The sequence below is a fragment of the Dipodomys merriami genome, unplaced genomic scaffold (genome assembly GCF_024711535.1).
Source record: "Dipodomys merriami isolate MVZ:Mamm:240054 unplaced genomic scaffold, mDipMer1.0.p SCAF_82, whole genome shotgun sequence".
Lineage (NCBI taxonomy): Eukaryota > Metazoa > Chordata > Mammalia > Rodentia > Heteromyidae > Dipodomys > Dipodomys merriami.
This window is the reverse complement of record NW_027206424.1, coordinates 5,485,649-5,512,287: the sequence shown is the minus strand read 5'-3', so window position 1 is coordinate 5,512,287 and position 26,639 is coordinate 5,485,649. Positions and strand designations below refer to the sequence as shown.

At 55.3% G+C, this 26,639-nt stretch overlaps 1 protein-coding gene across 2 annotated transcripts in view; it reads right to left on the bottom strand.

The window, feature by feature from the left end:
- Window positions 1–26,639, bottom strand: part of Inpp5a (inositol polyphosphate-5-phosphatase A) — a 193,654-nt gene that overhangs the window by 24,887 nt on the left and 142,128 nt on the right. For both annotated transcript variants that reach the window (XM_070011461.1, XM_070011462.1), the window contains exons 8-9: window positions 26,297–26,416; window positions 9,867–9,951 (exon numbers count right to left, since the gene is read on the bottom strand). In XM_070011461.1, coding sequence (XP_069867562.1) covers window positions 9,867–9,951; window positions 26,297–26,416 — 205 coding nt within the window. The remainder of the gene's footprint in view (window positions 1–9,866; window positions 9,952–26,296; window positions 26,417–26,639) is intronic.

Sequence of the window (26,639 nt, the reverse complement as noted above, 5' to 3'; positions counted from 1 at the left end):
CCCGCTCAGCAACATGCAGTTGGACGCTGCAGCTCTTATAGAGCAAGCCTCTGGCTGAGGACAGAGCCCTCACCTCCAGCTTGACCCTGCTCTCCACGGTCTGGACATCGGATCAAGGTGCTCCGAAGCCAGGCGGCTCCGGGCCCCAGCCGCTCCTGTGGTCTGGGACACCCTTGGTCAGAGCCCTAGATCAGCCTGAGGGCCCACAGGCCTGAGGGTTCCTGCAAAGGCCATTCCAGAGCTGCCCCGCAAGCAAAGGCGCCAAGCCCCAGAGGACTGCGTGTGAGGGACCACCACCTGCGGCTGGCAGACGTCCACAGGCTGCTCCCGGAGGCGGCCCTGACTCTACACACCTTGCCTGCTGGAAGACTTCACGTGGTGCCCAGGGATGAGGAAGGGAGGGAGGCAGGACCGGGCAATGAGCAGAGCTCGGCCTGCACCAGACGCAGTACGGGCCACCCTGCCGGCCGGTGGGTGGGCTCGCAGAGACAGCTTCCCAATTTCTCATGCCCATCCCTCTAAACACGACCCTGCTCCCAAGCCTTTATCCCTTTGACAACTTCAGCAGGAAAACATGCAGAATCTCTGATAGCATGAAATCGGGAACAAAGGCCCCTGACAAAGGGGTGGGGAGCGGCTGCGGCGGCTGAATCTCAGGAGCGTCTGGAAGGAGATGCTTACGGAGAAACGGGCCTCAGAGAACGTCTCTGGCATTTTAGAAAGAGGTACTGAAGCAGGCAGCAGGCTGACAACGATGAATCTTGGCAGGGAACAGAACCAGCATCATGAATTCCAACGATGCCCAGTTCTCAGGTCCATCTTGGAGTCCACGGCAGGGAGGAGAGCTTGAACAGTGTGTCCAGCACCACTGGCTCCTCTCCCATTTGCAGATACTTCTTGCTCTACAGGGCTATAATTTGCTGAAATCTGAGCCACAGGCTTCAAGAGACATCAGTGAACAGCAGTGAGTGAAGACAGCCAGCCACAGGTGGGACGCTCTGGTTGAAACCAGACGGCGTTGAAGGCGGTTGGGTCTCAGTTGCTGTTGGCTACGTGAAGCTGGGAGGGGGTCCTGGCCTGCACGGCCTCTGGGAGGTGGAGCAGCCACAGGACTGGACGTGGGCAAGCGTTGGGCTCCGAGGAGGCCGCGCAGCTTGGACATGGCGTGGACACAGGGTGGACACGGAGAAGCGGACTCAGAGACACGTGTGCACGCTCCTGCAGCAGGGCTCCCCTACCTGGATCCACCACCAGTCACACATCAGCTGCCCACATCCTCACCCATCTGAGGCCCAACATCCAGAATGCCAGCATGGATACAGGCCACGGGCCGCTGTCCCCAGCGTGGGCACTTGGGAGAGGGCTTTTCCAGCAAAGGGGGCCCCAGGAATTGGGCCAACGTCTACCAATGCACTGAGGCCCGTGGCTTCCGACTGCACGGCTTTGGTGCAGAGGGCAGGCACGCTGCAGAGCTGAAGTCAGTCATGGGAACAGGCATGCAGAGCGCATGGCAGGGCACACCAGACACCTTCATTTGGGGGCACCTCTGGCAATGAGCAGTGCTGGTTCCCTGTACAGGGACGCCGTCTTTCTGATTCTGACAGCCGGGAGCCCCATGAAGTATGAACCTGCGCTGTGTTGACCCAGTAATCAAGGAAACACGGCCCACGGAGCCGAACATGGGGACAGGAACGTGTGGGTGGCTTATTGCTGGAAAGGGGCTACAGAGAGGCAGAAACTCAACCAGAGTCCCCTGCGGCTCTTGCCATCCATCCATGGTTCTTGGATGATTTCTAGCCACAAAAATGTTCTGACATGAAGAGCCACACATACAAGCTCCATGCCCCAACAGGGCTGGCCAAGCTGAGAGCTGCCCGACCTGTTGCCTGGGCTTGGACAGGCATGGGGCTCCCTTGAAACGACTTGGCAGGAAATGCTCACCATTGAGTTCACATCTTCTGAATGCCTCCAGAAAATGGCACTGACCTAGAGGATAAACCTTCTTTAGGCTACAAATAGCTGTCTTGGGAATTCTCAGCATTACTGTAAGCGTGTCACCTGTGTCATACAGCAGTCTTCCTTGGAAGACAACATGCGTCCAAAGGCCCCAACTTCATGCTGGTGCTGTGGTCCCTCCCCCAGCCAGGCTGTCCATGTTCCAAGCTGCAGAACATGTAGCCAGTAAGCAACGGCTTGGGCTTACGTCCAGGACACTGCCAAGAGGGTGCTAAGAAATCAAATGTCATATTCTGATGGATATGAAAGTCACTCATAGCTAACTGAGTTTTAGAATTGCAAAATAGGCACCATCTAGTCCTTGATAACTAAAATGTTTGGATGTTACTTCAAGTCTTAAATACATTCATGGAGTAGAAAATGAGGATAACTAGTCAGACACTTAACTGCTTGCTCTGAAATGCAAAACAAAGGCTTTGAAGCCTGCATTCATCACATGAATTTGGAGGTCCAGGAAAATAGTATCTCAATTCATTCTCCAACCACTCCCTATTGTGGGCACATCCAACAGGTGCCCATCCCGGTGGCCTGCGACAATGGGCATCCAAAACAGGTGCCGGAGGCCACGGGAGCCCTCGGAGGTAGGACACCAACCCTGAACTGGAAGGACATTGCCACATGCAGGCCGAATTATGCTCGAGAGAAACACATGACTGAATGGTACATAAAAGTCAACCTGAACTAAGCCTCCTTTCCCAGGATGCACAGCAGACACGCACCGCTGGGAACCCAGAGCACTGCTCGCCTGGCCCTCAGGCCCTCCCCTTTGTGCCTGGGGGTCAGAGGCGCGAGGGAGGGCGGCTTGGGGGCCAGGTGCTGGTGGACACACGCTTGTAGAGCTGCATGCCCACTGAACCATGCCTGGGTCTCTCACAGGACAAGGCAGGGCTCACTGCGGGTGTCTGAGCACAGAGCAAGACACTCTGGCTCTGGCTCCAAACCCAAGGAGCGAGAGCTCAACAGAGCTCAAGTGTATGCCTTTTCACCTGGAGCTGGGGACAAGGCCTCAGACAAGCCTTCCTCTGAGCAGGGGACCCAGGGCAGGGCTGCAGGCTGCTGACGTTAGGCTGGGCTTGATGCACGCTTAGCCCGAAGCAAAACCTGGGCACATGTCTTATGAAGCCGCTTACCATGGGCCATGGGCACTCCTGGCACAGTCTGCACAATCCACACCCCCCCCCCCCCCCGTGCTCACGGTGGTGTCTGTGTGCAGAATGGCACGGCGGGGAGTTTGGCTCAGTGAGAACCCAGCGACACTTCAGCTGCAGCCCAGGGAGGTGGTCGCGGGCCGGGCCAGGGGCTCCACCAGGCAAGGGCAAGGTGTGATGCCACCTCCTGGCTGGCCTACAGCCGTCCTGGACACCAGGAGTATCTGTGGACTCGGGTCACGGCCGCTCCTGCAGACTGCAGTCCCTGCACAGAGAAGCTGGGCTGTGTACCGGACTCATTTTCAACACTGCCGGTGCCCTCCTTGGTGCCAGTCTGGAAGGCACATCCAGGAGCTTCTCCACAGGCAGCTTTGGAAGCAGCCCTGCCCTGGCAGGGCTCTGGCAGGGCTCTGCTCCCTAGCAGGCCTGTACCTGAGTGCACACCTGTCAGCAACTGGCAACTGAATTCTAACCACCATCACCAGCCTCCAAAACCTCATTCATCACTGCCACTGCCAGCGAGGTGATGGACGGCAGGTGCAGTGCGGGCCACGCAGAGACGGGCGCTCCTGGTACTGCTGTCACTCTGTGTCACCACAGCCAGCTGCCAGTCACCACCACGCAAGGCATAAAACACACCCTGCGAGCACTCCCAGCCGCCCGCAGGGCTGAGCGGCGCTGCATTAGTAATCAGTGTAACGACGCATGGGCCTATTAGATGGCACATGATAATCGTGTTTAATCTGTGTACGTTTTAATTACAGTGTAAGCGGTGCCAAATTTGATCACAGTATCATCTTTTCAGTTCTGCCCTGCAAGCATGTTTGCATTCATTTGCATTTGAAACCAAGAAGCTGCTGGGTCCGGGGAACAGAGCCTCTTCACTTTGCACACACAGAGCCTCTTTCACAGGCCGCGCTGTCCAATGCCCGTAATCCCCCCTCCCGGAGAACGACGAGCAGGTCCCCACTGGGCTCCCAGAGCCTCCAGGGCCCAGAGGCGGGTCTCGCTCGAGGCCCAGGGCCTTGCACCGTCCACCAGGATGGACAATCGCTGCCTTTAATGCATTTAATTTACTGCAGTCAGCTCCGCTCACTGGCTGCTCATTGTTTCGGAGATGGATTTAATTAACCTCTAATGAATCTTGCCAGCCAGTGTGACGGCGTCAGAAGGTGTCCTGAGAACCACAAGGGGAAGGGGTGTCACAGCACTCTGCTCCTCTGAGAGCCCAGGGCAGGGAGGGAAGGGGGGGAAGGAGGGGCTCAATGACACATCAGTGCCGGTGAAGGACACCTTGGTTCCCAGACTCTGAGAAGCACGCTCCCTTGTACTGTGGAGAGGCGTGCTGCAGCGGTTCCTGCTTGATGGTGCTGGGGTGAGGCCGTCCCGGGCCCCACAGCTGCTCCTGCAGGTAAAGCTCTGCAGTCCGCAACACGCCTTCCTCACAGCTTCTCCACGGCACGCCCAGGTGACGTGCCGGCCCTTCCAAGTTTTACCCGTCAGCAGCCTAAAAGCTGCTGGGGCCCGCTCAAGCTGGGGGGGTGAAGGGTGGAGGGAAGGCTCAAGAGGGGGCACAGACGTCCCGAGCACTCAGGCCTGAGGCTGGCATGACCGCCCTCCCTCCTCAGGCATGCGAGGCAGAGGCTGTCCTGCCTAAGACGGAACGTGTGGAGGGCAGTGTGTAGCGGACGTGGAGGTGGCCGTGGCCTCTGTGAGCAGAGGTGGCTGACCCCACCCGGGCTGGTCCTCAGGGGTGTCTAGGTGCCGCGAGGGCGGGGGCTGTCCCGGAGGCAGCTCTGCCTTTCTTTCTGGCAGCGCTGTCTGTGTCAGTGCTGGACGGGCCTGAGCTGGGAGGCTCAGGGACAGCTCCTCCTTGGTGGAGGTGGGTGGGGAGGCGGAGGGTCGCACATGCCCCTGGCCGCATGCTCTGTGCCACAGTCCCAGAACCAGCTAGCTACCACGGGGCACGGGGAGTCTAATTCCAGAGCCTTCACCTCACAAAGAGTCCTGAAAAAGTCATATTCCATACTTTCCATTAGGCTTATTTTTACTTATATAATGAAGTGCAAGCAAAATGTAACTAACAGATAATTCTGACAGATAAACAGCAGCTAACTGCATGGGTTTAAAGACCCACAAAACCCCTCCAACAACTGGAGCATGGATCTAAGACCCAGCCATTTATTTATTGAGCAAATAAGTCAGTGAACAACTATTGATTTTCTTCCCACGTCATCACAAGCACAGATTAACAGCAAGGACCAGGAGCTCGGGGTTTCTCAAGTGTGAGGGGCACCATCAGCCAGCATCCAGGTGCCAGGCACCAGTGCTGGAGTGCCCACTCTCAGGAGTTCTAGAGCACACACTCTCAGGAGTTCTAGAGCACACACTCTCAGGGAGGTTCTGAGTGTCCACTCTCAAGGAGTTCTAGAGCACACACTCTCAGGGGGGTTCTAGAGCACCCACTCTCAGGGAGGTTCTGAGTGTCCCACTCTCAGGGAGGTTCTAGAGCACACACTCTCAGGGAGTTTCTAGAACGCCACTCTCAGGGAGGTTCTGAGTGTCCACTCTCAGGGAGGTTCTAGAGCACACACTCTCAGGGAGTTTCTAGAACACCCACTCTCAGGGAGGTTCTTAGTGTCCACTCTCAGGGAGGTTCTGAGTGTCCCACTCTCAGGGAGGTTCTAGAGCACACACTCTCAGGGAGGATCTAGAGCACACACTCTCAGGGAGGATCTAGAGCACACACTCTCAGGGAGGTTCTAGAGCACACACTCTCAGGGAGGTTCTAGAGCACACACTCTCAGGGAGGTTCTGAGTGTCCAATCTCAGGGATGCCTTCCCCCTCCCCTGGGGTATTAGGTCCACTTAGGACACACTGTCCATCCAATGGCTCTGAGAAGGGGCCCTCACAGATGGATGTGGCTGTGTAAGGATGGCAGGGCTCTGGCTACTCTGTATGGATAGGAAATATAGCTTTAAAATTGGGATCGGCCTTCACTCCTTCCACTCCAGGAAGCAAGCATTTGGAACTAAGCTTTTCCATTTGCACAAAAGTGCCAACACAGAATGGCTCTACATTTTGTTTACACACACACAAACAACTACCATCTGTCAGCACACCACAAGGCACAAACTGATCACATTTGTGTGTCAACAAATAATTACAACTGCAATATGCTGAACTGTTTCAGAAACATTAGAGACAGGAGCTCATCAATCACACCAGCCACAATCTCCTCACCCAGGGCCGTAGGGAGGAGTACACTGAGACTGACACAGGGCCATTACACGACATGACTCTGTCACCTGATCCCTTTCAGGGCTGCTACAGCACAGGACCTCTGGCTATCCTGACCAGCGGGAGTGCAGTGTTCCTGACGGTGACATCCCACTCACGTCAGACTAACACACAACGTGGCCTGCCACCCAGACCCATGCTTGACAACTCTGCACCTGGAACAGCTCTGCATCTGTGGCTTGTAGAACCTCTGGTCTGATCTCCTCCAGACACTTTCCTTGTGTCTACCTGTGCCCTCTGAATTCTGTAGCCTTTTTAATGCTTTCTTAGCACTTTATAGCCCATATAAAATGCTACTGTATAATGTATAATAGTGCATACTGTATAATTTCAGTGACTCACACCTCTAATCCTAGCTACTCAGGAGGCTGAGACCTAAGAATCATGGTTCAAAGCCAGACCTGGCAGATAATCTAAGACACTCTTACCTCAAATTAACCAGCAAAAAAAAGCTAGAAGTGGAGGTATGGCTCAAGTGTTAGAGTGTCAGCTTTGAGTGAAAAAGTTAAGGTAGAGTAAAAGGCTCTGAGTTCAAGTTCCCATACTGGCATAAACTTTTTAAAAAATGTGTAATCTGAGACTTATTTAGAATTAGTAATTCAGGACTGGGAAGGTGGCTCAGTGGTAGAGCGCTTGCCTTGCATGCATATGAGGCCCTCGGTTCGATTCCTCAGCACCACATAAGCAGAAAAAAAACCCAGAAGTGGCGCTGTGGCTCAAGTGGTAGAGCACTAGCCTTGAGCTGAAGAGGTGAGGGACAGTGTCCAGGCCCAGAGTTCAGGCCCAACGACCGCCCCCCCCCAAAAAAAAATTAGTAATTCAGATTGGAATAAGAGAAGAGGTATTGCCAGTAGTTTAGGGCTGTCACGTGATGCAGGTGGTACTTGGTGGCAAATGAACACCACTGCCATTGCTTCTGAGTCTCTCCATGAACTCTGACATTGTGAAGGCATACTTGCCCCCAAAATATCCCAGGCCAGTGGAGGAAAGCGCCCCTAGCAGACAGACGGTGGGCGGAGTAGGCCCCGCGGTTTCCAAGCTCATGATTTACCAAGGAAGGAAACTTAAGTCCTTGGGGCTTGTCCCCCCTCCCCAGGCATGAGGCTAGGCTGCACAGGGCAGTGACCCCTTTACACCTGTTCTCAAGACAGGGCACCGTCCTGCTCCGGATGACAGCTGGGCAGCTCCAGACCCGAAACCAGGGGGCGCGGCTCCTGAGGCCACAGCCCCTCGGTGCCCGCTCCTCCTCTCCCCCCCAAGCTGCCCACCACGAGCCCTCTGGGGCAGAAGCCCTGACCCTGGGGAGCTGAAGCCAAGTGGCTGAGCGTACGGGTCAGATCAGTGTGTGCAGCATTTCCATGCATAGCAGTGCAGGCCCCGCCCCTCCCTCTGCAGGCCCCGCCTCCCTCTGCAGGCCCCTCCCCTCCCACCACAGGCCCCACCTCTCCCTCCACAGGCCCCGCCTCTCCTTCCGCAGGCCCTACCTCTCCCTCCACAGGCCCCGCCTCTCCCTCCACAGGCCCCGCCTCTCCCTCCACAGGTCCCCACCTGTCCCTCCACAGGCCCCGCCTCCCTCCCTCCCTCCACAGGCCCCGCCTCTCCCTCCACAGGCCCCGCCTCTCCCTCCACAGGCCCCATCTCTCTCCTGCCGCAGGCCCCGCCTTCCTCCCTCCACAGGCCCCGCCTCTCCCTCCACAGGTCCCCACCTGTCCCTCCACAGGCCCCGCCTCTCCATCCACAGATCCCTACCTGTCCCTCCACAGGCCCTGCCTCTCCCTCCACAAGGCTTCCCTGAAGGACTCAGGCCTCCCCTCCGAGTGTCACTCACCATCAGGGAGACATATGAGTCCAAACACACACACACACACACACACACACACACACACACTTACAAATTGTCCTCAGCTTAAACACAGAAAAAAATACTTGTAAAGCACTTTACTCATTCTGTTAACCAAAGAGAGAGGACAAAAGCCTATTGAGCTCTTACTCTTCAATGCTTTTTGGCTAGGTGTCTGTGGCTCACACCTGTCATCCTAGCTACTCAGGAGGCTGAGATCTGAGGATCACAGTTCAATGCCAGCTGGGCAGGAAAGTCCGTGAGACTCGTTCATCTTCAATTCACCACCAAAAAAGCCACAGGTGGAGCTGTGCCTCAAGTGATAGAGCACTTGCCTTGAGCAAAAGACCTCAGGGACAGTGCAGGCCCTGAGTTCAAGGAAGGAAGGAAGAGAGGGAGGGAGGGAGGGAGGGAGGGAGGGAGGGAGGGAGGGAGGGAGGAAGGGAAATTGAGAAAGAAGAAAGACTTCCTGTCAGGTGTAGTGACTGACACCTGTAATTCCAAGGTGAAGAACATGAGGATCGCATGTCCAGGCCATCCTGGACAAAAACTTGGTGGGATTTTCATCTCAACAAACAAGCCAGACATGACGGCAGGTGCCTGCCATCTCATCTATGTGGAAGGCATAAAAAGGAAGGTTTCCTTCTTAGGCTGGCACAAGCACAACATGAGACTCTACCTGAAAAAATGACCAAAGGGCTGGGATGTGGTTCAACTAGTTGAATGCAAGACCCTCAGTTCAAACCCCAGTACCTCCAAAAGAAAAAGAAGTAATATTCTGCCAGTGATGGAAAACTAACATGTCAGCCACCTGGTGCAGGCCAAGTACGGGAAGGTTGGCTGAGGCCAGCTGAAGTCATCCGGTCTGGGCCTGCTCCACACCGTGTGTAGGAGTGTGAAGGGTACGTACATCTCACTTTGAAGACCCTCCCCTGTTGCTCTGCAGGGAAGGTGGTGCACCCCGTTACACAAGAGTCAGAAAAGAACGAGGGCGTGGCCAGAGCCAGCTTGCTGTCCTAGAGCCGAGGAAGCCAAGACAGCGCCAAGTGCTCGGGCTACAGCTCCTGACCTTGACCCACATCAGACCCTGCCTGACATCAGCGCCAGGCTGCTGCTCCCAGGGCTTATCTCTGGGAGCTGCAGACAGGTGAGTACAAATTTTAAAGTGGGCTTTTATAAATTCTATGTGTGTAATGAGGGGGAAAAAACAAAATTCAGTTAGAACATCACTGGACAGAAGGCCTGCAGGCCTAGCTGGCAGGTGTTTGCCAGGCCTTCTGTAGGCCCTGAGCTGTCCTGAGAGTGGCCCACCAATCTGTGGACACAGGGCTGCTCGGCTGAAGACCAGCAGCAACTGTGTGGCTGACCAGCTACGAGGTGCTAAGGGACCCCAGTCCCTCTTTCTTCTAACCACAAAGCTGTTCCCCTATCAGGTAATCAGTGAGAAGGCCAACACAGACACGGCCAGCAAAGGTACATTCTCCAGTGTGTTACACCACAAAGCAGGGAGGGGGGAGAGGGGAGCACAGGCGGGGGAAGGGGGAGGGGAAGCCATGCCTACCTCTACAACAGACTTGGAGTCCAGGCGGAAGTTGAAATCTCCAAAGACAAAGTAGGAAACTTTCTCAAACCGCTGGTCGATGATTCTAAGAAGAGAAAACAACAGAGGTCACTGATGCCCGGCACTGAGCAGCGTCACCGGGTGCAGACTGGCTACATCTCCCTTCCACACTCCCCAGAGGCTGTGCCCACCATTTGCTGGTGATCACTTCTTCGCTCCTCAGCCCTAGCAGGGACTCCCACCATCATGTGGCTGCCAAACAGCACTCAGCTCTGGCCTCACCAGGCCAGGCAACAGCAAAAACAAACTCAGAGTAAATGAGGCATGCAAGAAAGAATGGGGGCCAAGACAGGTGCCTGAGTGTAAACAGCATTCAGGAGCTGCAGGAAGGCAACATGGTCAGCACTGCAGTGGAGGGAGAGTCCTGCAGATGGGCCTCCCTGGACCAGAGCCAAGCTCAGCCAAGCACTGCCTCCTGGGGACCTCGAGGAGACAGTACAGCTCCTGGGGGCTCAGCTCAACTCGTTTACGAATTATCCCACCCAGATATTTCCAAGCTATACAGTACACACACTAGCTGGTGCTGCTGGCTGCAAGAGACTTTTTGATATATTCTGAATCCCTCAGGATCTCCTTTATGAAGATATTCCATGGAAACACACACACACACACACACACACACACACACACACACACACACACACACAGACTGGCACGGCAGGAGTAGCCTCCCTAGAAAACGTAGCCCAAACCTCCCAAGCACTGGGTAAGGTCACCACTGAGCCAGTGGGCTCTTGTTCTCCATACAGGCCAAGTGCTCCTTACTTCTGATCTGAATGTGAATGGTGACCATTTGCAACAAACACCAGAGGGATGGAGACCTGCTGTTGGTTTAGGGCTTCCCTGTCACAGATGAAGAGATTGGCCGGAGTAGTATTTCTTGAACCCCGTAATTGGCCAGGCAGAGTCAGGGAGAATTTTTATTAGTCCTCAAAATCATTGCCTGGTTATCAGGAAGTCCTAATGTATCACCTGGTGGGCAGGTAGAGGTGTGTGCACGGCTCTGTGCACAGGTGAGTGCCAGCAGGTGTGCACGGCTCTGTGCACAGGTGAGTGCCAGCAGGTGTGCACGGCTCTGTGCACAGGTGAGTGCCAGCAGGTGTGCACGGCTCTGTGCACAGGTGAGTGCCAGCAGGTGTGCACAGGTGAGTGTCAGCAGGTGTGCACAGCTCTGTGCACAGGTGAGTGCCAGCAGGTGTGCACGGCTCTGTGCACAGGTGAGTGCCAGCAGGTGTGCACAGCTCTGCACAGGTGAGTGCCAGCAGGTGTGCACGGCTCTGTGCACAGGTGAGTGCCAGCAGGTGTGCACAGCTCTGCACAGGTGAGTGCCAGCAGGTGTGCACGGCTCTGTGCACAGGTGAGTGCCAGCAGGTGTGCACAGGTGAGTGCCAGCAGGTGTGCACGGCTCTGTGCACAGGTGAGTGCCAGCACGTGTGCACGGCTCTGTGCACAGGTGAGTGCCAGCAGGTGTGCACGGCTCTGTGCACAGGTGAGTGCCAGCAGGTGTGCACAGGTGAGTGCCAGCAGGTATGCACGGCTCTGTGCACAGGTGAGTGCCAGCAGGTGTGCATGGCTCTGTGCACAGGTGAGTGCCAGCAGGTGTGCATGGCTCTGTGCACAGGTGAGTGCCAGCAGGTGTGCACGGCTCTGTGCACAGGTGAGTGCCAGCAGGTGTGCACAGCTCTGTGCACAGGTGAGTGCCAGCAGGTGTGCTGTGCACGGCTCTGTGCACAGGTGAGTGCCAGCAGGTGTGCACGGCTCTGTGCACAGGTGAGTGCCAGCAGGTGTGCTGTGCACAGCTCTGTGCACAGGTGAGTGCCAGCAGGTGTGCACAGCTCTGTGTACAGATGAATGCCAGCAGGTGTGCACGGCTCTGTGCACAGCTGAGTACCAGCAGGGGCCCTAGCCACTGCCAGGATGCTGTCTGTGGACACTGGAGCCAGGCTCAGGATGCCAGGGCTCTGGAAGCAGAGGAGGCTAGAGAACGAGGCTGACTAATCAGACACGGATTTTTCATCTGGCCTGTTAGAGGGAGAAGTGCGCAGCCTCCTGGTGTGGAGCCTACACGGTGTGGTGTGCAGTGTGGTGTGTGAGGAGCTTCTGCAGGCACTGTCATCATGGCCTGTTAGAGGGAGAAGTGCGCAGCCTCCTGGTGTGGAGCCTACACGGTGTGGTGTGCAGTGTGGTGTGTGAGGAGCTTCTGCAGGCACTGTCATCATGGCCTGTTAGAGGGAGAAGTGCGCAGCCTCCTGGTGTGGAGCCTACACGGTGTGGTGTGCAGTGTGGTGTGTGAGGAGCTTCTGCAGGCACCGTCATCTGGCCTGTTAGAGGGAGAAGTGCGCAGCCTCCTGGTGTGGAGCCTACACGGTGTGGTGTGCAGTGTGGTGTGTGAGGAGCTTCTGCAGGCACCGTCATCATGGGCGGGAAGGACGAGGTCACTGGAGTGCTAGCAGTCCCCCCTGCAGCAGCCTTGCTGCCCCTGACTGCTTTCTGCTCCATTCAGTACCCCAGTGAGGGAGGCAGGGGGCGCTGTGTAGCCTGCTGGCCAGAAAGGCTGCAGAGCTCGTGCGTACAGCGTTGACCCCAGGGTCCTCCACCATCTCGACTAAATCGCCCCTGAACAGGGAACAGAACCTCCACCAGCCCTGTGCCTGCAGTGGGCCTGGCTCTCTGCCCTGGGCTGCGCTGCGGCCTCTTACAGCTGCCGGCTATTCTGCTTTACTTCACCTTCTGGGACGGGGCCCCCAAGCCTGGTGCTGAAGGCACCTGCATTTAAATGCCTAGCCCACCTCCGGCTGAGTCTGTACAGGTCTATTTGAGACTATAGATCTGACCTATTCCGTCTGCCTTCCTCTCATATGGCTTTTTACAGGAAGCCTCACCTGTTGACTATTCTTTTTAAAACTGTCTCTGCTCTTATTTTCTCTTGATTATTAATACCTGGCCAAGTTCTACAGCTTTTGTCTTCCTTTTTTTTTTTTTTTTTTTTTGGGTCCGGTCATGGGACCTAAACTCTGGGCCTGGGCGCTGTCCCTCAGCACTTCAGCTCAAAGCTAGCGCTCTACCACTTGAGCCACAGCGCCACTTCCGGCTTTTTTCTTTTTGCTTATGTGGTGCTGAGGAATCGAACCCAGGGCCTCAGGCATGCAAGGCAAGGGCTTTAACCACTGAGCCACCTTCCCAGCCCTTTTGTCTTCCTTTTTAATTGGAGTATCGTTCAACTTTAAGCATTTAAGAGAGGCTCTTGGGGCAGCAGATCATTCTTCAATCTTTTTGTGCTGACACTGAGGCTTGAACTCAGGGCCACTCACTCTTAACTTGGCTCATGGTTGGGGACCTACTACTACTTGAGCCACATCTCCACTTCAGTGGAGTTCACGGATTCTTCTGCCCACGTTGTCTTTGAATCTCAATTTTCCAGGTTTCAGCTTCCTAAATAGCTAAAACTACAGGTATAAGCACTGGTGCCCAGCCACGCACAGCTTCCTGGTTTTCCCAGTGCTGCAATCTAGGCGGTGGGGGGTGGGGGAGAAGAGGAGACACATGCGCTCTTCTCCCGTGAGGCGTGCAGCCTGCCAGCCGAGAGCCCACAGGTCCGAACACTCAAGTCCTCACGCCACTGCCACCCCAGGCCCACAGGCGGTAGAAGAAGCACCCCGGGCACAGCGGTGTCGTGAGCAGACCTCTCTTCACAGTCTCACACAGCAAGTGCTGGAGGGTCTGGAAGAAGGTGGAATGGCAGGTGGGCCTAGGGCTGGGGACCAGACAGTGCCACCTGTGCCACAGGGCCACCATCAGGGAGCTCTACCTTCTCCTCCTCCTCTTCTTCTAGTGTTTAGAGAAAAGCAAAGGAACGCAAACCCCAAGCTTCTACTGGCTGTAGAAAAAACTGGAAGAAGTCGTCACACTTCTAGAAAAAGCCTTGAGAGGTTGGCACCTCTTACGCTGCACGTGTGCGCTGCATGTGCGCTGCACGTGTGCTGCATGTGTGCTGCACGTGTGCGCTGTCAACACCTCACCAGCAAGCCCCTGAGCACTCACGCTCCTTCAACAGTCCAGCACAGGAAGCAACAAATGTGTGTGGATTCACAGACAAAAGCTTACTCCTCTCTTTGCGTTTTGCTTTTCAGACAGTCTTGCATACAGCCCAGGCTGATTCTCTCCTGCCTCAAGTCTCCCAAGCTCTGGGATTACTGGTGTGTACTACAACACTTAGCTCATTTTCCTTTTGTACTTATGCTTCACTTGACCTTGAAAAATACTAAGGTTGATGTAAACTTTTTCTTCATGACTGCAGAAATGAGAACACACTTTGCATACCGTGCCCCGCACAGGCGTGCTATGCCCATGACACAGACGGGCGCTGGGGTGTGCTATGTGCCCCGGTCACAGTATGTAGCTTTTCCTGCTTGAAGGACGCACACGTACTTGTCAACTCCTGTCTGTGTCAAACATATGTAGATTAAATCTTTGTTGTAGACAGCTCTCCTGGTAGCATGTACTAAAGGCTCCGAACCATGTGATGGGAAGGGGGTTCTTGGACCCCAGTGACTGCTCCGGGTGCTGAGAGGCTGCCCAGAAGCCTTCTTGGAGAACAGATAATGCCCATGGGCCAGAGAAGCAGGAAGCAAGGCTGAGCGTTAGTGCAAGCTTCCCAGGGAGGGTGTGCACGGGGCACAAGAGAGTCTGTGGGGCGGGGGGATCCACACTGTGCAGGAACGGGTCCAGGCCCTCTGGCTCTTCCCTGGTGCAGGATGCAGCTCAGCACGCCTCACTGGGAGTGGCAGAGCAAGCAAGGCCTGCGAAGCATCCCAACACAGGGCTCGGAACACCCGCTCAGCGCATTCAACAGGAAGTACATTCTGAGGTGAGTTCTTTTATTACAAACCTAGTTGAGGAATTAAACTGACTGCATGTGCTCTAGAAAGCTGTTTTCTGATTTGTGAGGGCTCCTCTGTGCACACACATGTGCACACACGGATGATCTGCACGCACAATCCCACCGTCACGCCTGGATTCCTGTAAGGCCATCGTTAGAAACCCAAACTTTATCACAGTTCCCTGCGCTGCTCTTTCTGATATAATAGCCTGAGCCAATTAATAACAACACCATCTCCGAAGGTCGCACAGAAGCAGCAAGATGAAGGGGCTGTCACCAGCCCAGGCAATCGCCTGAGTGCCAGGCCCACAGCCCCACACACTCACTTTTAATTTCAATATAGTGCCATTTGGACCAGGAAAAAATAAAATTAATTACCTTGTCAGTAGCTATTATGATTAAAAAGTAGGCCCACATCAATATCGTGTGCCTCATTCAGAAAGAGAATTACAAGAAGAGCCATAAAAATCAATTTTTTAGGCCTGGAAATGGTGTCTCCTGTTTGACAGGTGATTTCAGGATGTGGCAGCCTGCTGGGGGAGGGGCAACTTTCCGGGGCCTTGTCCCCCGTGTCTGAGGGACACCATGGGTTCAAGCCTTCCAGAAGAGAGTCACAATGACTCAAAATACAGTTCCAGAGGCAGTGGCTTTCCTGCTGGGCTACTTCTCGGCTGTCTTGCAAGTCTCCGGTCAGTGGGGGCTGTGCAGAGTGCCACGAACAGGCCTGCAGGGGCTTCACGAAATAGCAGACTTGCACATGGCCCGTGTGTGTGTGTGTGTGTGTGTGTGTGTGTGTGTGCGTGTGTGTGTGTGTGTGTGTGTGTTCCAACAAGGAGAGCTGAAGAGGAGGTCTGGAAGGTGGGTTTGCCACACTGGTCAGTCCAGTTTCCTCCAGCAATGCCAACATTTTAGGAAGATGGCTCTTCTTTTTTCCCTTTTTTGTTTTCCAAACAGTGATTTGTGTGATGTTAAATTTCTGATGCTATGCTTATAAGCGTAGTAGTCTATGTCTGCCTAGAAATCAACTATTTGCTTTTATCTCATTTATCAGAAAGACCGTGTTTGTTCGTAACACAGTATTATATGGCATTGATAATACAAATGCTATAAAGTAATTAATATAAAGTAATTAAACCCTCAAGTTTCTCTTAATCATAAGCCATCTAAATGACTGCTGTGTCATGAGTATATTTAGGTGATTTAAAATAAACAGGTTTGGTGGCAGGTGTGAATTTCCTGTCTGCTCCTACTCAGCTCCTGTGGGAGCAGGCGCTGGAGATGGGGGGGCCTCAGACAGTTTCCAGATACAGCCAAGGCAAAGACAAGACACCCGAACCAACCTCCAGCCAGTGGGAACCGAGCCAGGCACTGTGGTAGCCTGGTGGGTCCCCGGACAGAGACCCAGAATCTAACCCTCTCTCTCAACCCATCCAAAGACCCCGCCCTCCTGCACAGGGCCCGCCCCCATCGAGCTAGTGATGCAAGCCCCCGCCCTCCTGCACAGGGCCCGCCCCCATCGAGCTAGTGATGCCAAGCCCTTGCCCTACTGCACAGGGCCCGCCCCCATCGAGCTAGTGAAGCCAAGCCCCCGCCCTCCTGCACAGGGCCCGCCCCCATCGAGCTAGTGATGCAAGCCCCCGCCCTCCTGCACAGGGCCCGCCCCCATCGAGCTAGTGATGCCAAGCCCCCGCCCTCCTGCACAGGGCCCGCCCCCATCGAGCTAGTGATGCAAGCCCCCGCCCTCCTGCACAGGGCCCGCCCCCATCGAGCTAGTGATGCAAGCCCCCGCCCTCCTGCACAGGGCCCGCCCCCATCGAGCTAGTGATGCCAAGCCCCCGCCCTCCTGCACAGGGCCCGCCCCCATCGAGCTAGTGATGCAAGCCCCCGCCCTCCTGCACAGGGCCCGCCCCCATCGAGCTAGTGAAGCCAAGCCCCCGCCCTCCTGCACAGGGCCCGCCCCCATCGAGCTAGTGATGCAAGCCCCCGCCCTCCTGCACAGGGCCCGCCCCCATCGAGCTAGTGATGCAAGCCCCCGCCCTCCGCCCTCCTGGGGCCCTGCAGGTACCAGCACAGCCAGGTGTTCTCAGACCCACACACACAACCTGTAGCAGGGCAGCCGCTGCGCGGCCTCCAACCCGAGACTCAGGTGAGGGGCACGCTGGCCCAGCACTGCCAGGGCCTTGTCACAGGGGCCCAACCACTGAAAGCCACTCTCCTCAATCTTGGCCCAGGTAAGCGTCTGCTTTCCTCCCTGCTGCCACCATCTTGGGGACCCATGGCCCGCACTCCCGTGTGCAGCGGGCTGGGCTGTGTCCTTCTCTCCTGTGCTGAAGCCCTGACCCAGGGCCTTACTAGAGATGGAGTCTTCAAGGAAACTACATCCTAGAGCTGAGGAGGTCCGGGGTGGGAGGTCATGCAGGCTGGGGTCCGGGGAGGGAGGTCAAGGAGTCACAACCGCAACCGGCAGGTGTCCTTATAAGACAGGACGAGGTAGCAGGGCACTCAGCCCTCCACCAGCAGGGACACAGTGCCACTGGCAGAACTGGCCCTGCTGCCCGTAGCTTGGACTTCGGCTTCCAAGTTCTGAGAACTGAACCTGTAGTGAGGTCCCAGCTTGTGCTGTTTTGCTGTGGCAACCAGTCCTCACCAAGACAGAGGAAGGTGCTGGAGCCTCACCAAGATGCTAAGTAGTCAACCACGGCTCCTGGCAACGGGCCCTCACCAATATTCCAGCCCTCTAGCAAAGGTGGGGTCTTCAGGGAGAGGCAAGCCCCTCTGGATTTAAGCAGTTGGTTCACCCGACCCTGAAACACAAGGGGGGGCATCTACTGTATGCCGGGGCATTTGGGATCCATCACCACCCTGGCTTCCGCATCCCTCTGAAGTTCAGGCTCCCTTCCAGATATGGGCCTCTGGCTGTGCACCCCGATACAGGGCTATGTGCCCTGGCCTGCTGTGTACCCCGATACAGGGCTGTGTGCCCTGGCCTGCTGTGCACCCCGATACAGGGCTGTGCACTCAGGATACAGGGCTATACGCTCAGGATACAGAGCTGTGTGCCCAGGATACAGAGCTGTGTGCCCAGGATATAGAGTTGTGTGCACAGGATACAAGGCTATGTGCCCAGGATACAGAGCCATGTGTCCAGGATACAGAGCCGTGTGCCCAGGATACAGAGCTGTGTGCCCAGGATACAGAGCTGTGTGCCCAGGATACAGTGCTGTGCACCCAGGATACAGAGCTGTGTGCCCAGGATACAGAGCTGTGTGCCCAGGATACAGAGCTGTGTGCCCAGGATACAGAGCTGTGTGCCCAGGATACAGAGCTGTGCACCAGGACACAGGGCTGTGTGCCCAGGATACAGAGCTGTGTGCTCAGGACACAGAGCTGTGTGCCCAGGATACAGAGATGTGTGCTCAGGATACAGGGCTGTGTGCCCAGGATACAGGGCTGTGTGCCCAGGATACAGGGCTGTGTGCCCAGGATACAGAGCTGTGTGCCCAGGATACAGAGCTGTGTGCCCAGGATACAGTGCTGTGCGCTCAGGACACAGAGCTGTGCATCAGGATACAGAGCTGTGCACCAGGATACAGAGCTGTGCACCAGGACACAGAGCTGTGCCCAGGATACAGAGCTGTGCATCAGGATACAGAGCTATGCACCAAGATACAGTGCTGTGCGCCCAGGATACAGGGCTGTGTGCCCAGGATACAGTGCTGTGCGCTCAGGACACAGAGCTGTGCATCAGGATACAGAGCTGTGCACCAGGATACAGAGCTGTGCACCAGGATACAGAGCTGTGCACCAAGATACAGTGCTGTGCGCCCAGGATACAGTGCTGTGCGCTCAGGACACAGAGCTGTGCACCAGGATACAGAGCTATGCCCAGGATACAGAGCTATGCACCAAGATACAGTGCTGTGCGCCCAGGATACAGGGCTGTGTGCCCAGGATACAGGGCTGTGTGCCCAGGATACAGTGCTGTGCGCCCAGGATACAGGGCTGTGTGCCCAGGATACAGAGCTGTGTGCTCAGGACACAGAGCTGTGCATCAGGATACAGAGCTATGCCCAGGATACAGAGCTATGCACCAAGATACAGTGCTGTGCGCCCTGGCCTGCTCTGTGCCCAGGATGGAGGGTTGGGTGGAGCTCTCATCTAGCAATCACCATTCCCATTTGTTTTCTAAACGCAGGATTTGGATCTCAAATGTGCTTTTTTCTCACATGAGGTGCCAGTCTACTCAACTGCTCAAACACCACCAAGAACCGTCAACCACACAGGATACAGGAAGTGGCTCAGCTCCCGTGGCCACCTCATTCCCAGGCATCAGGTAGGGAAAACACAGCTGAGATCTCAGGAGCTGAGCAGCCCTTGAACCTGAACCACCAGGAAACACAGGCAGCAATGCTCTGCTTCATGGCTCCCAGCCCTGGAAATCGTACCACCTCCCCAAATGCCTGGGTATGGACAGGTAAAGGAGACATCTTTTGGTAAATACTGAGAATCCCTAGAAGGAGTCAGAGAAAGCAGGCCAGGCCCACAAAGCAACAGCTGATGCAAAGCCACAAGAGCTGGAAATGTGCTGCCGATGAGGAATGCAATAGGACGGCACTCACCTGTCACTAACATCACTGTGGACCCCACATGAGCAAAACATAAACCAGATGCACACCTGCGATGAAACGCACACATCTGTCATCAGGTAAGGCATAAAAGTGTGTGGATAGAAGACAGTACATCTCTGTGCAACACAAGCACAGGAAAGACAGCCACCAAATCCAAAGATGTCTGGGTTGGAAGCTCAGGTGGCAGACACCGGCCACTGGTGCTGCACACCTGTGTATTTCTTCACGGAAGGGAAAACAGTAAAGTGTGCATACTATACTGCTGCAATGTAAGGCACAAATAACTCAGCTTGCTTATGGAAGTATAATTCCCTGGAATATTACCTTTACAGCAACAACTAAAACAACAAGTCAATTAAAAAATAACTCATCTTGCTACAATTGCAACTGTACTTGACCTAATTAGTTGTGCTGCTGATGGGTGCCAGAGAAACACTGGCATAGGCCCCAGGTTTCAGGCTTACTGCAAGAAGGGTGGAGAGGTGCTGGCTTGTGGGCTCCGGGTGTCCACACAGCTGCAGGGACCCCGTGCTGGGCAGGGTGAGCACAGACAGCCGGCCCCCTGACGTCTTAGCCTGAAGCCTCAGAGACCCGGCTATGTGCACCTCGGATGAAGACACCAACGACCCTGCTCTGGGGCGGCAGGCAGCACGTAGGTAAGACAAGCAGATCGGTGCCAGCCACACAGGGCCTTCTGGAAGGACCTAGATCCACAGCACACAGCTTGCTTTTGCCTGGAGACACACCACTTTTCTTTTGCTCACTGAACAGGGAGGCGAGTTCTGGGAACGGCCTAAAGAGAAGCGCTTAGCTGGGAGGGGTCTTTGAGCAGGCTGACAGCTGACGGATGACCGTCCATAAAGCCACAAAGGAGAGCTGTGTGGCGGCCGCGCCGCATCGCCTCTCCCTCGGAGACTAATTGCCCTCAATTGTCCAGAGGGACATTATTTTTCTGGCAATCATTTCCTATGAATGCCCAAAATGAGCATGAAACAACTCTTTTGACTGGACATAAAAGTTAAATGTCCCAATGTTGATCAAATTAACTTCAGCACTGTGACAATGGACTGTGTTTGTGAGAAAATAATGGGGGGACAGAGGGGCGCTTTATGCTGAGATTTCACAGTTGTAATGTAAAAATGTCTCTGTTGAACTAGCCGGGCCACATTTCAAAGAGGACACTAAAGAGTCCTGTCACTTGTGGGAAAAAAAAAGTCCAATTGCATAGGCTGAGTGCTAGGGAAAGGTTCGTTGTATGTCCACAACCGGTGCCCAGGGAAGATCAGTGTGGGGCCCTGGCTCGGTGGCCCCGGTGCCCCTGAAAAGCTGACCTCGTGTTAGGAGAGCAGCTCAGTGACTCAGCCAGGGCCATGACCTGCCAGGGCCACCGGAGGGCAGGCCCTGCCTAGGGCCCAGAACCCTCCCCTGCCTGGCACATGTACCTCCAACTTCCCACCCTGACCACATCTCTGAGCCTGGACCTCTTCAGTAACTAGGGGTCATGGTTTGTTTGTTTGTTTGTTTTTTAGTATTTTATGACAAGAAATTCATGACCAAAATTCATAAATTGGCATAAAACAGAAAGATTATTACCTGATATAAAAATAACCAGAATACAAAAAGTAAGTCCTAGGTTGACCGGGTGTGGCGACACAGATATGTAATCCCAGCACCTAGGAGGCTAAGCAGGAGAAATTTAAGTTTGAGGCCAGCTGGGGCTACATACTAAGATACTGTTTCAAGAAAGAAGTAAGAAAAAAAGAAGAGAAAAGGAGGGCAAAAAGAAAGGGGAAAAGGGCGCAGTATTGGCTATTCCCAATGAACACTATGACGGCACTTCAACTTGGGTACTGAACTCGAGCTGCAGCAGGACTGGTCCCGTGTTAGTTTCTCTCTGTATTTTGCTCCTTAGCCCTTTATTTGGACTAATCTTGGATTTGGAGACCAAGCACAGACACTGGTGCCCTTGGGTGACGCAGTGTCCCCCCTCTCGTAGGGCACGGGCTGGCCTTCACGGCTCTGCAGCTCTGGCGGAGAGCAGATTAAGCCCACAGAAGGCAGGTCCCCTTGGCGCCTCCCGGTCGTCCGCAGCTCAGGGGCCTGTGGACAATGCCCGTGCGGTTCCCAGTGCCCTGTGAATACAACGCTGTTGGTGGCAGTGTCCATTCAAAGGCCAGTGCGGCATTGTCCTCCCAATCAGCACAGCAGAATGCAGTCTGCTGGTGGCTGCCAAAAGGTTAGCCCCCTGATGAAAGGGCGGCCATCACTCACCGCTCCTACAGAGCGCCCTTTGTGCCTGCAGCCCAGCCCTCCCAGCGGAGGTCCGGATCTGCGGCTGGCTGAGCTCGCCACGGAGGCCACTCATGGGAACAGATAGATGCAGAATTCGGCCCCACCCTTACGGCTGCTTTCGGGGGCTGTGTGGGGCAATGACACGTATAACGCCTCAGCACGCCAAGAAGCTGACCGTGGCCACCAAGACCTAATTCATAGCAGACCCTGCTCAACTCTGGGCTCCCTGGGAGGGCTCACATACCTGGTCTCACCAAGTAACAAGCCAGTCAGCACCTGACTGAGCTTAGACTGGGCTCTTGCCCAGTGGGCTGCTATGTTACTGCCCCAGAAGGGACCAGAGGAGGCGCAACCATGGGAAGGGATCCTGTGGGAAGGAATCGGACACTCCCTGGACCAAGGCAATCTCCTCACTAACCTGAGACATGACACTACAGGAGGTGTTACCAGTCCAGTGCCATCGCAAGGGCTCCGCTTATTTGGGGCAATACAACTTGGTTTTCCACTTGAGATGCCAGGCGAAACCACAGGGACTCCATGTGGACAGGGCCTGCAGGGTCTGCGGCAGAGGTGCTCCAGAGCAGATGTGCTGAGGTGGAGGCTCCAGGAAGATGAGCAGGGGAGCCAGGGGGAGGTACCAAGCATCTAGCGACGGCCATGTCGGGACAGAGCACAGGCAGCCATCGATCATGGGGAAACAAAGCTCTGGGTCAACAGCTACCCTCCAGGGAGCAGCCCACAACAGGACTGGAGCTCAGGCTTCCTTCTGGGAACTCTGGCACCAGTCCCAGCTGAAGGGGTGTGGTCACAGGCAGGCTGAGGGCCTGGCTCTCCCTGTTGAGTACAGCACCCTGTCTGAGGATCCTTAATAAAGACACATGGACATCAGCAGCACCAGGAACCCACTTCTGCTAGAGAGGAAGCTGGGAGTGGTAGACAGGGAAAGGGAGCAGACAACAAGGTCTTTAGCAAAACTTCATTCAGAGCCATGATCTGCAGTGGTAGCTACATGCATGCTAGATGTAAGAATAGACCCAGGAGCCAGCACACACTGCTGAGCCATAGCCTCTCACCTCAGACACACTGTTCAGACACAGCCTCTCACCTCAGACACACTGCTGAGACACAGCCTCTCACCTCAGACACACTGCTCAGACACAGCCTCTGACCTCAGACACACTGCTCAGACACAGCCTCTCACCTCAGACACACTGCTCAGACACAGCCTCTCACCTCAGACACACTGCTCAGACACAGCCTCTCACCTCAGACACACTGCTCAGACACAGCCTCTCACCTCAGACACACTGCTCAGACACAGCCTCTGACCTCAGACACACTGCTGAGACACAGCCTCTGACCTCAGACACACTGCTCAGACACAGCCTCTGACCTCAGACACACTGCTCAGACACAGCCTCTCACCTCAGACACACTGCTGAGACACAGCCTCTCACCTCAGACACACTGCTCAGACACAGCCTCTCACCTCAGACACACTGCTCAGACACAGCCTCTCACCTCAGACACACTGCTGAGACACAGCCTCTCACCTCAGACACACTGCTGAGACACAGCCTCTGACCTCAGACACACTGCTGAGACACAGCCTCTGACCTCAGACACACTGCTCAGACACAGCCTCTGACCTCAGACACACTGCTCAGACACAGCCTCTCACCTCAGACACACTGCTCAGACACAGCCTCTCACCTCAGACACACTGCTGAGACACAGCCTCTGACCTCAGACACACTGCTCAGACACAGCCTCTCACCTCAGACACACTGCTCAGACACAGCCTCTCACCTCAGACACACTGCTCAGACACAGCCTCTGACCTCAGACACACTGCTGAGACACAGCCTCTCACCTCAGACACACTGCTCAGACACAGCCTCTGACCTCAGACACACTGCTCAGACACAGCCTCTCACCTCAGACACACTGCTCAGACACAGCCTCTGACCTCAGACACACTGCTGAGACACAGCCTCTGACCTCAGACACACTGCTCAGACACAGCCTCTGACCTCAGACACACTGCTCAGACACAGCCTCTCACCTCAGACACACTGCTGAGACACAGCCTCTCACCTCAGACACACTGCTCAGACACAGCCTCTCACCTCAGACACACTGCTCAGACACAGCCTCTCACCTCAGACACACTGCTGAGACACAGCCTCTCACCTCAGACACACTGCTGAGACACAGCCTCTCACCTCAGACACACTGCTCAGACACAGCCTCTGACCTCAGACACACTGCTCAGACACAGCCTCTCACCTCAGACACACTGCTCAGACACAGCCTCTGACCTCAGACACACTGCTGAGACACAGCCTCTGACCTCAGACACACTGCTCAGACACAGCCTCTGACCTCAGACACACTGCTCAGACACAGCCTCTCACCTCAGACACACTGCTCAGACACAGCCTCTCACCTCAGACACACTGCTGAGACACAGCCTCTGACCTCAGACACACTGCTCAGACACAGCCTCTCACCTCAGACACACTGCTCAGACACAGCCTCTGACCTCAGACACACTGCTGAGACACAGCCTCTGACCTCAGACACACTGCTCAGACACAGCCTCTGACCTCAGACACACTGCTCAGACACAGCCTCTCACCTCAGACACACTGCTGAGACACAGCCTCTCACCTCAGACACACTGCTCAGACACAGCCTCTCACCTCAGACACACTGCTCAGACACAGCCTCTCACCTCAGACACACTGCTGAGACACAGCCTCTGACCTCAGACACACTGCTGAGACACAGCCTCTGACCTCAGACACACTGCTCAGACACAGCCTCTGACCTCAGACACACTGCTCAGACACAGCCTCTGACCTCAGACACACTGCTCAGACACAGCCTCTCACCTCAGACACACTGCTGAGACACAGCCTCTCACCTCAGACACACTGCTGAGACACAGCCTCTGACCTCAGACACACTGCTCAGACACAGCCTCTCACCTCAGACACACTGCTCAGACACAGCCTCTCACCTCAGACACACTGCTCAGACACAGCCTCTCACCTCAGACACACTGCTGAGACACAGCCTCTCACCTCAGACACACTGCTGAGACACAGCCTCTGACCTCAGACACACTGCTCAGACACAGCCTCTCACCTCAGACACACTGCTCAGACACAGCCTCTGACCTCAGACACACTGCTCAGACACAGCCTCTCACCTCAGACACACTGCTCAGACACAGCCTCTGACCTCAGACACACTGCTCAGACACAGCCTCTCACCTCAGACACACTGCTCAGACACAGCCTCTCACCTCAGACACACTGCTCAGACACAGCCTCTCACCTCAGACACACTGCTCAGACACAGCCTCTCACCTCAGACACACTGCTCAGACACAGCCTCTCACCTCAGACACACTGCTGAGACACAGCCTCTGACCTCAGACACACTGCTCAGACACAGCCTCTCACCTCAGACACACTGCTCAGACACAGCCTCTGACCTCAGACACACTGCTCAGACACAGCCTCTCACCTCAGACACACTGCTCAGACACAGCCTCTCACCTCAGACACACTGCTCAGACACAGCCTCTGACCTCAGACACACTGCTCAGACACAGCCTCTCACCTCAGACACACTGCTCAGACACAGCCTCTGACCTCAGACACACTGCTCAGACACAGCCTCTGACCTCAGACACACTGCTGAGACACAGCCTCTCACCTCAGACACACTGCTCAGACACAGCCTCTCACCTCAGACACACTGCTCAGACACAGCCTTTCACCTTAGGGTACTCAAAGCTGAGCTACATACAGCCTCTGACCTCAGGGATACACAATGAGCTACAGCACACTGTTCTTCAGTAAAACATGCAATATACATGTATACACACATGCTTATGCATGAACACGTGCATGCCACTTGATCTTACTTACACACAGTGCATATGCTGGAAGGAGGCCTCATGACTAGATATGTGGGCAAGAGCCTTCCTAGTAACTGTTCTGTGACCCCCCTCCTGACCCCTTGGCCAAGATGCTCCTCAGTCACTGTTGGTGGGGCAAGTCTCTCCTGTGATCTATCCCAGCCCTGTCCTCAAACCTCAGGCAAGTAACCATGCTGGACACCACACTGGCTTCAGGGCCCCTCTAAGCGGCCTGTTCTTCCTACACTGGGCATCTCTTCCACGTGAGCTGGAGGCCTGGGTGTACCCCGTGGGTACTGTTGTGGCTTTTCCTCCTTACGGAGTCCAGCCCAGAGTTGTGGGAAGGCAGTGCCATGGTCAACAGAGCCCAGGGCCATGGATCTCTGGGCCCAACACCCCAGGCGGCTTTGTGTTTTTGGTGGAGCTGCACGGCCAGTGTTCAGGTTCCCACATCCTCCAGGCCCAGAAGGGAGGACACAGAGGGAGAAGACGTGCTGAGCACACAGCCAGCACACACACCCCTGCTTAGGGGTCAGTGGGGCATCTCCAAGGACCGTTGGTGAATAGACAGAAAGAAAGCAGGAAAGGGCCTCGGGGCAGCCACGGCTCCACTCCCAGCTGGCTGGGGTAGACCCACCTGTCGAGTACATAGCCAAGGGCCTTGTGCCGGACACCCGAGTACACGGAGGGACTCGTCTCCCAGGCCACCAGGTTGGATGCATCATGGAAAAGATGGATGTTCACCAAGTCAAAGGCACTGTAACCAAGAGAGAACGGGGTCAGGTGACTGGGAGGCGGGACCCCCACACGGCCCTCAGCGGGCGGCCGCAGCAACGTGCACCTGCCCACTCTGTCCTTGGCCGCTCCAGGCTGACCCAAAGCAGCCCCTTCCGAAAGTCAAGGAAAAGGGAAGATGTCTTTCAGTTCCACAGAGCTCAATTCACGTGCATACACTGCAGGACTTTCTGAAGGCTTAGACT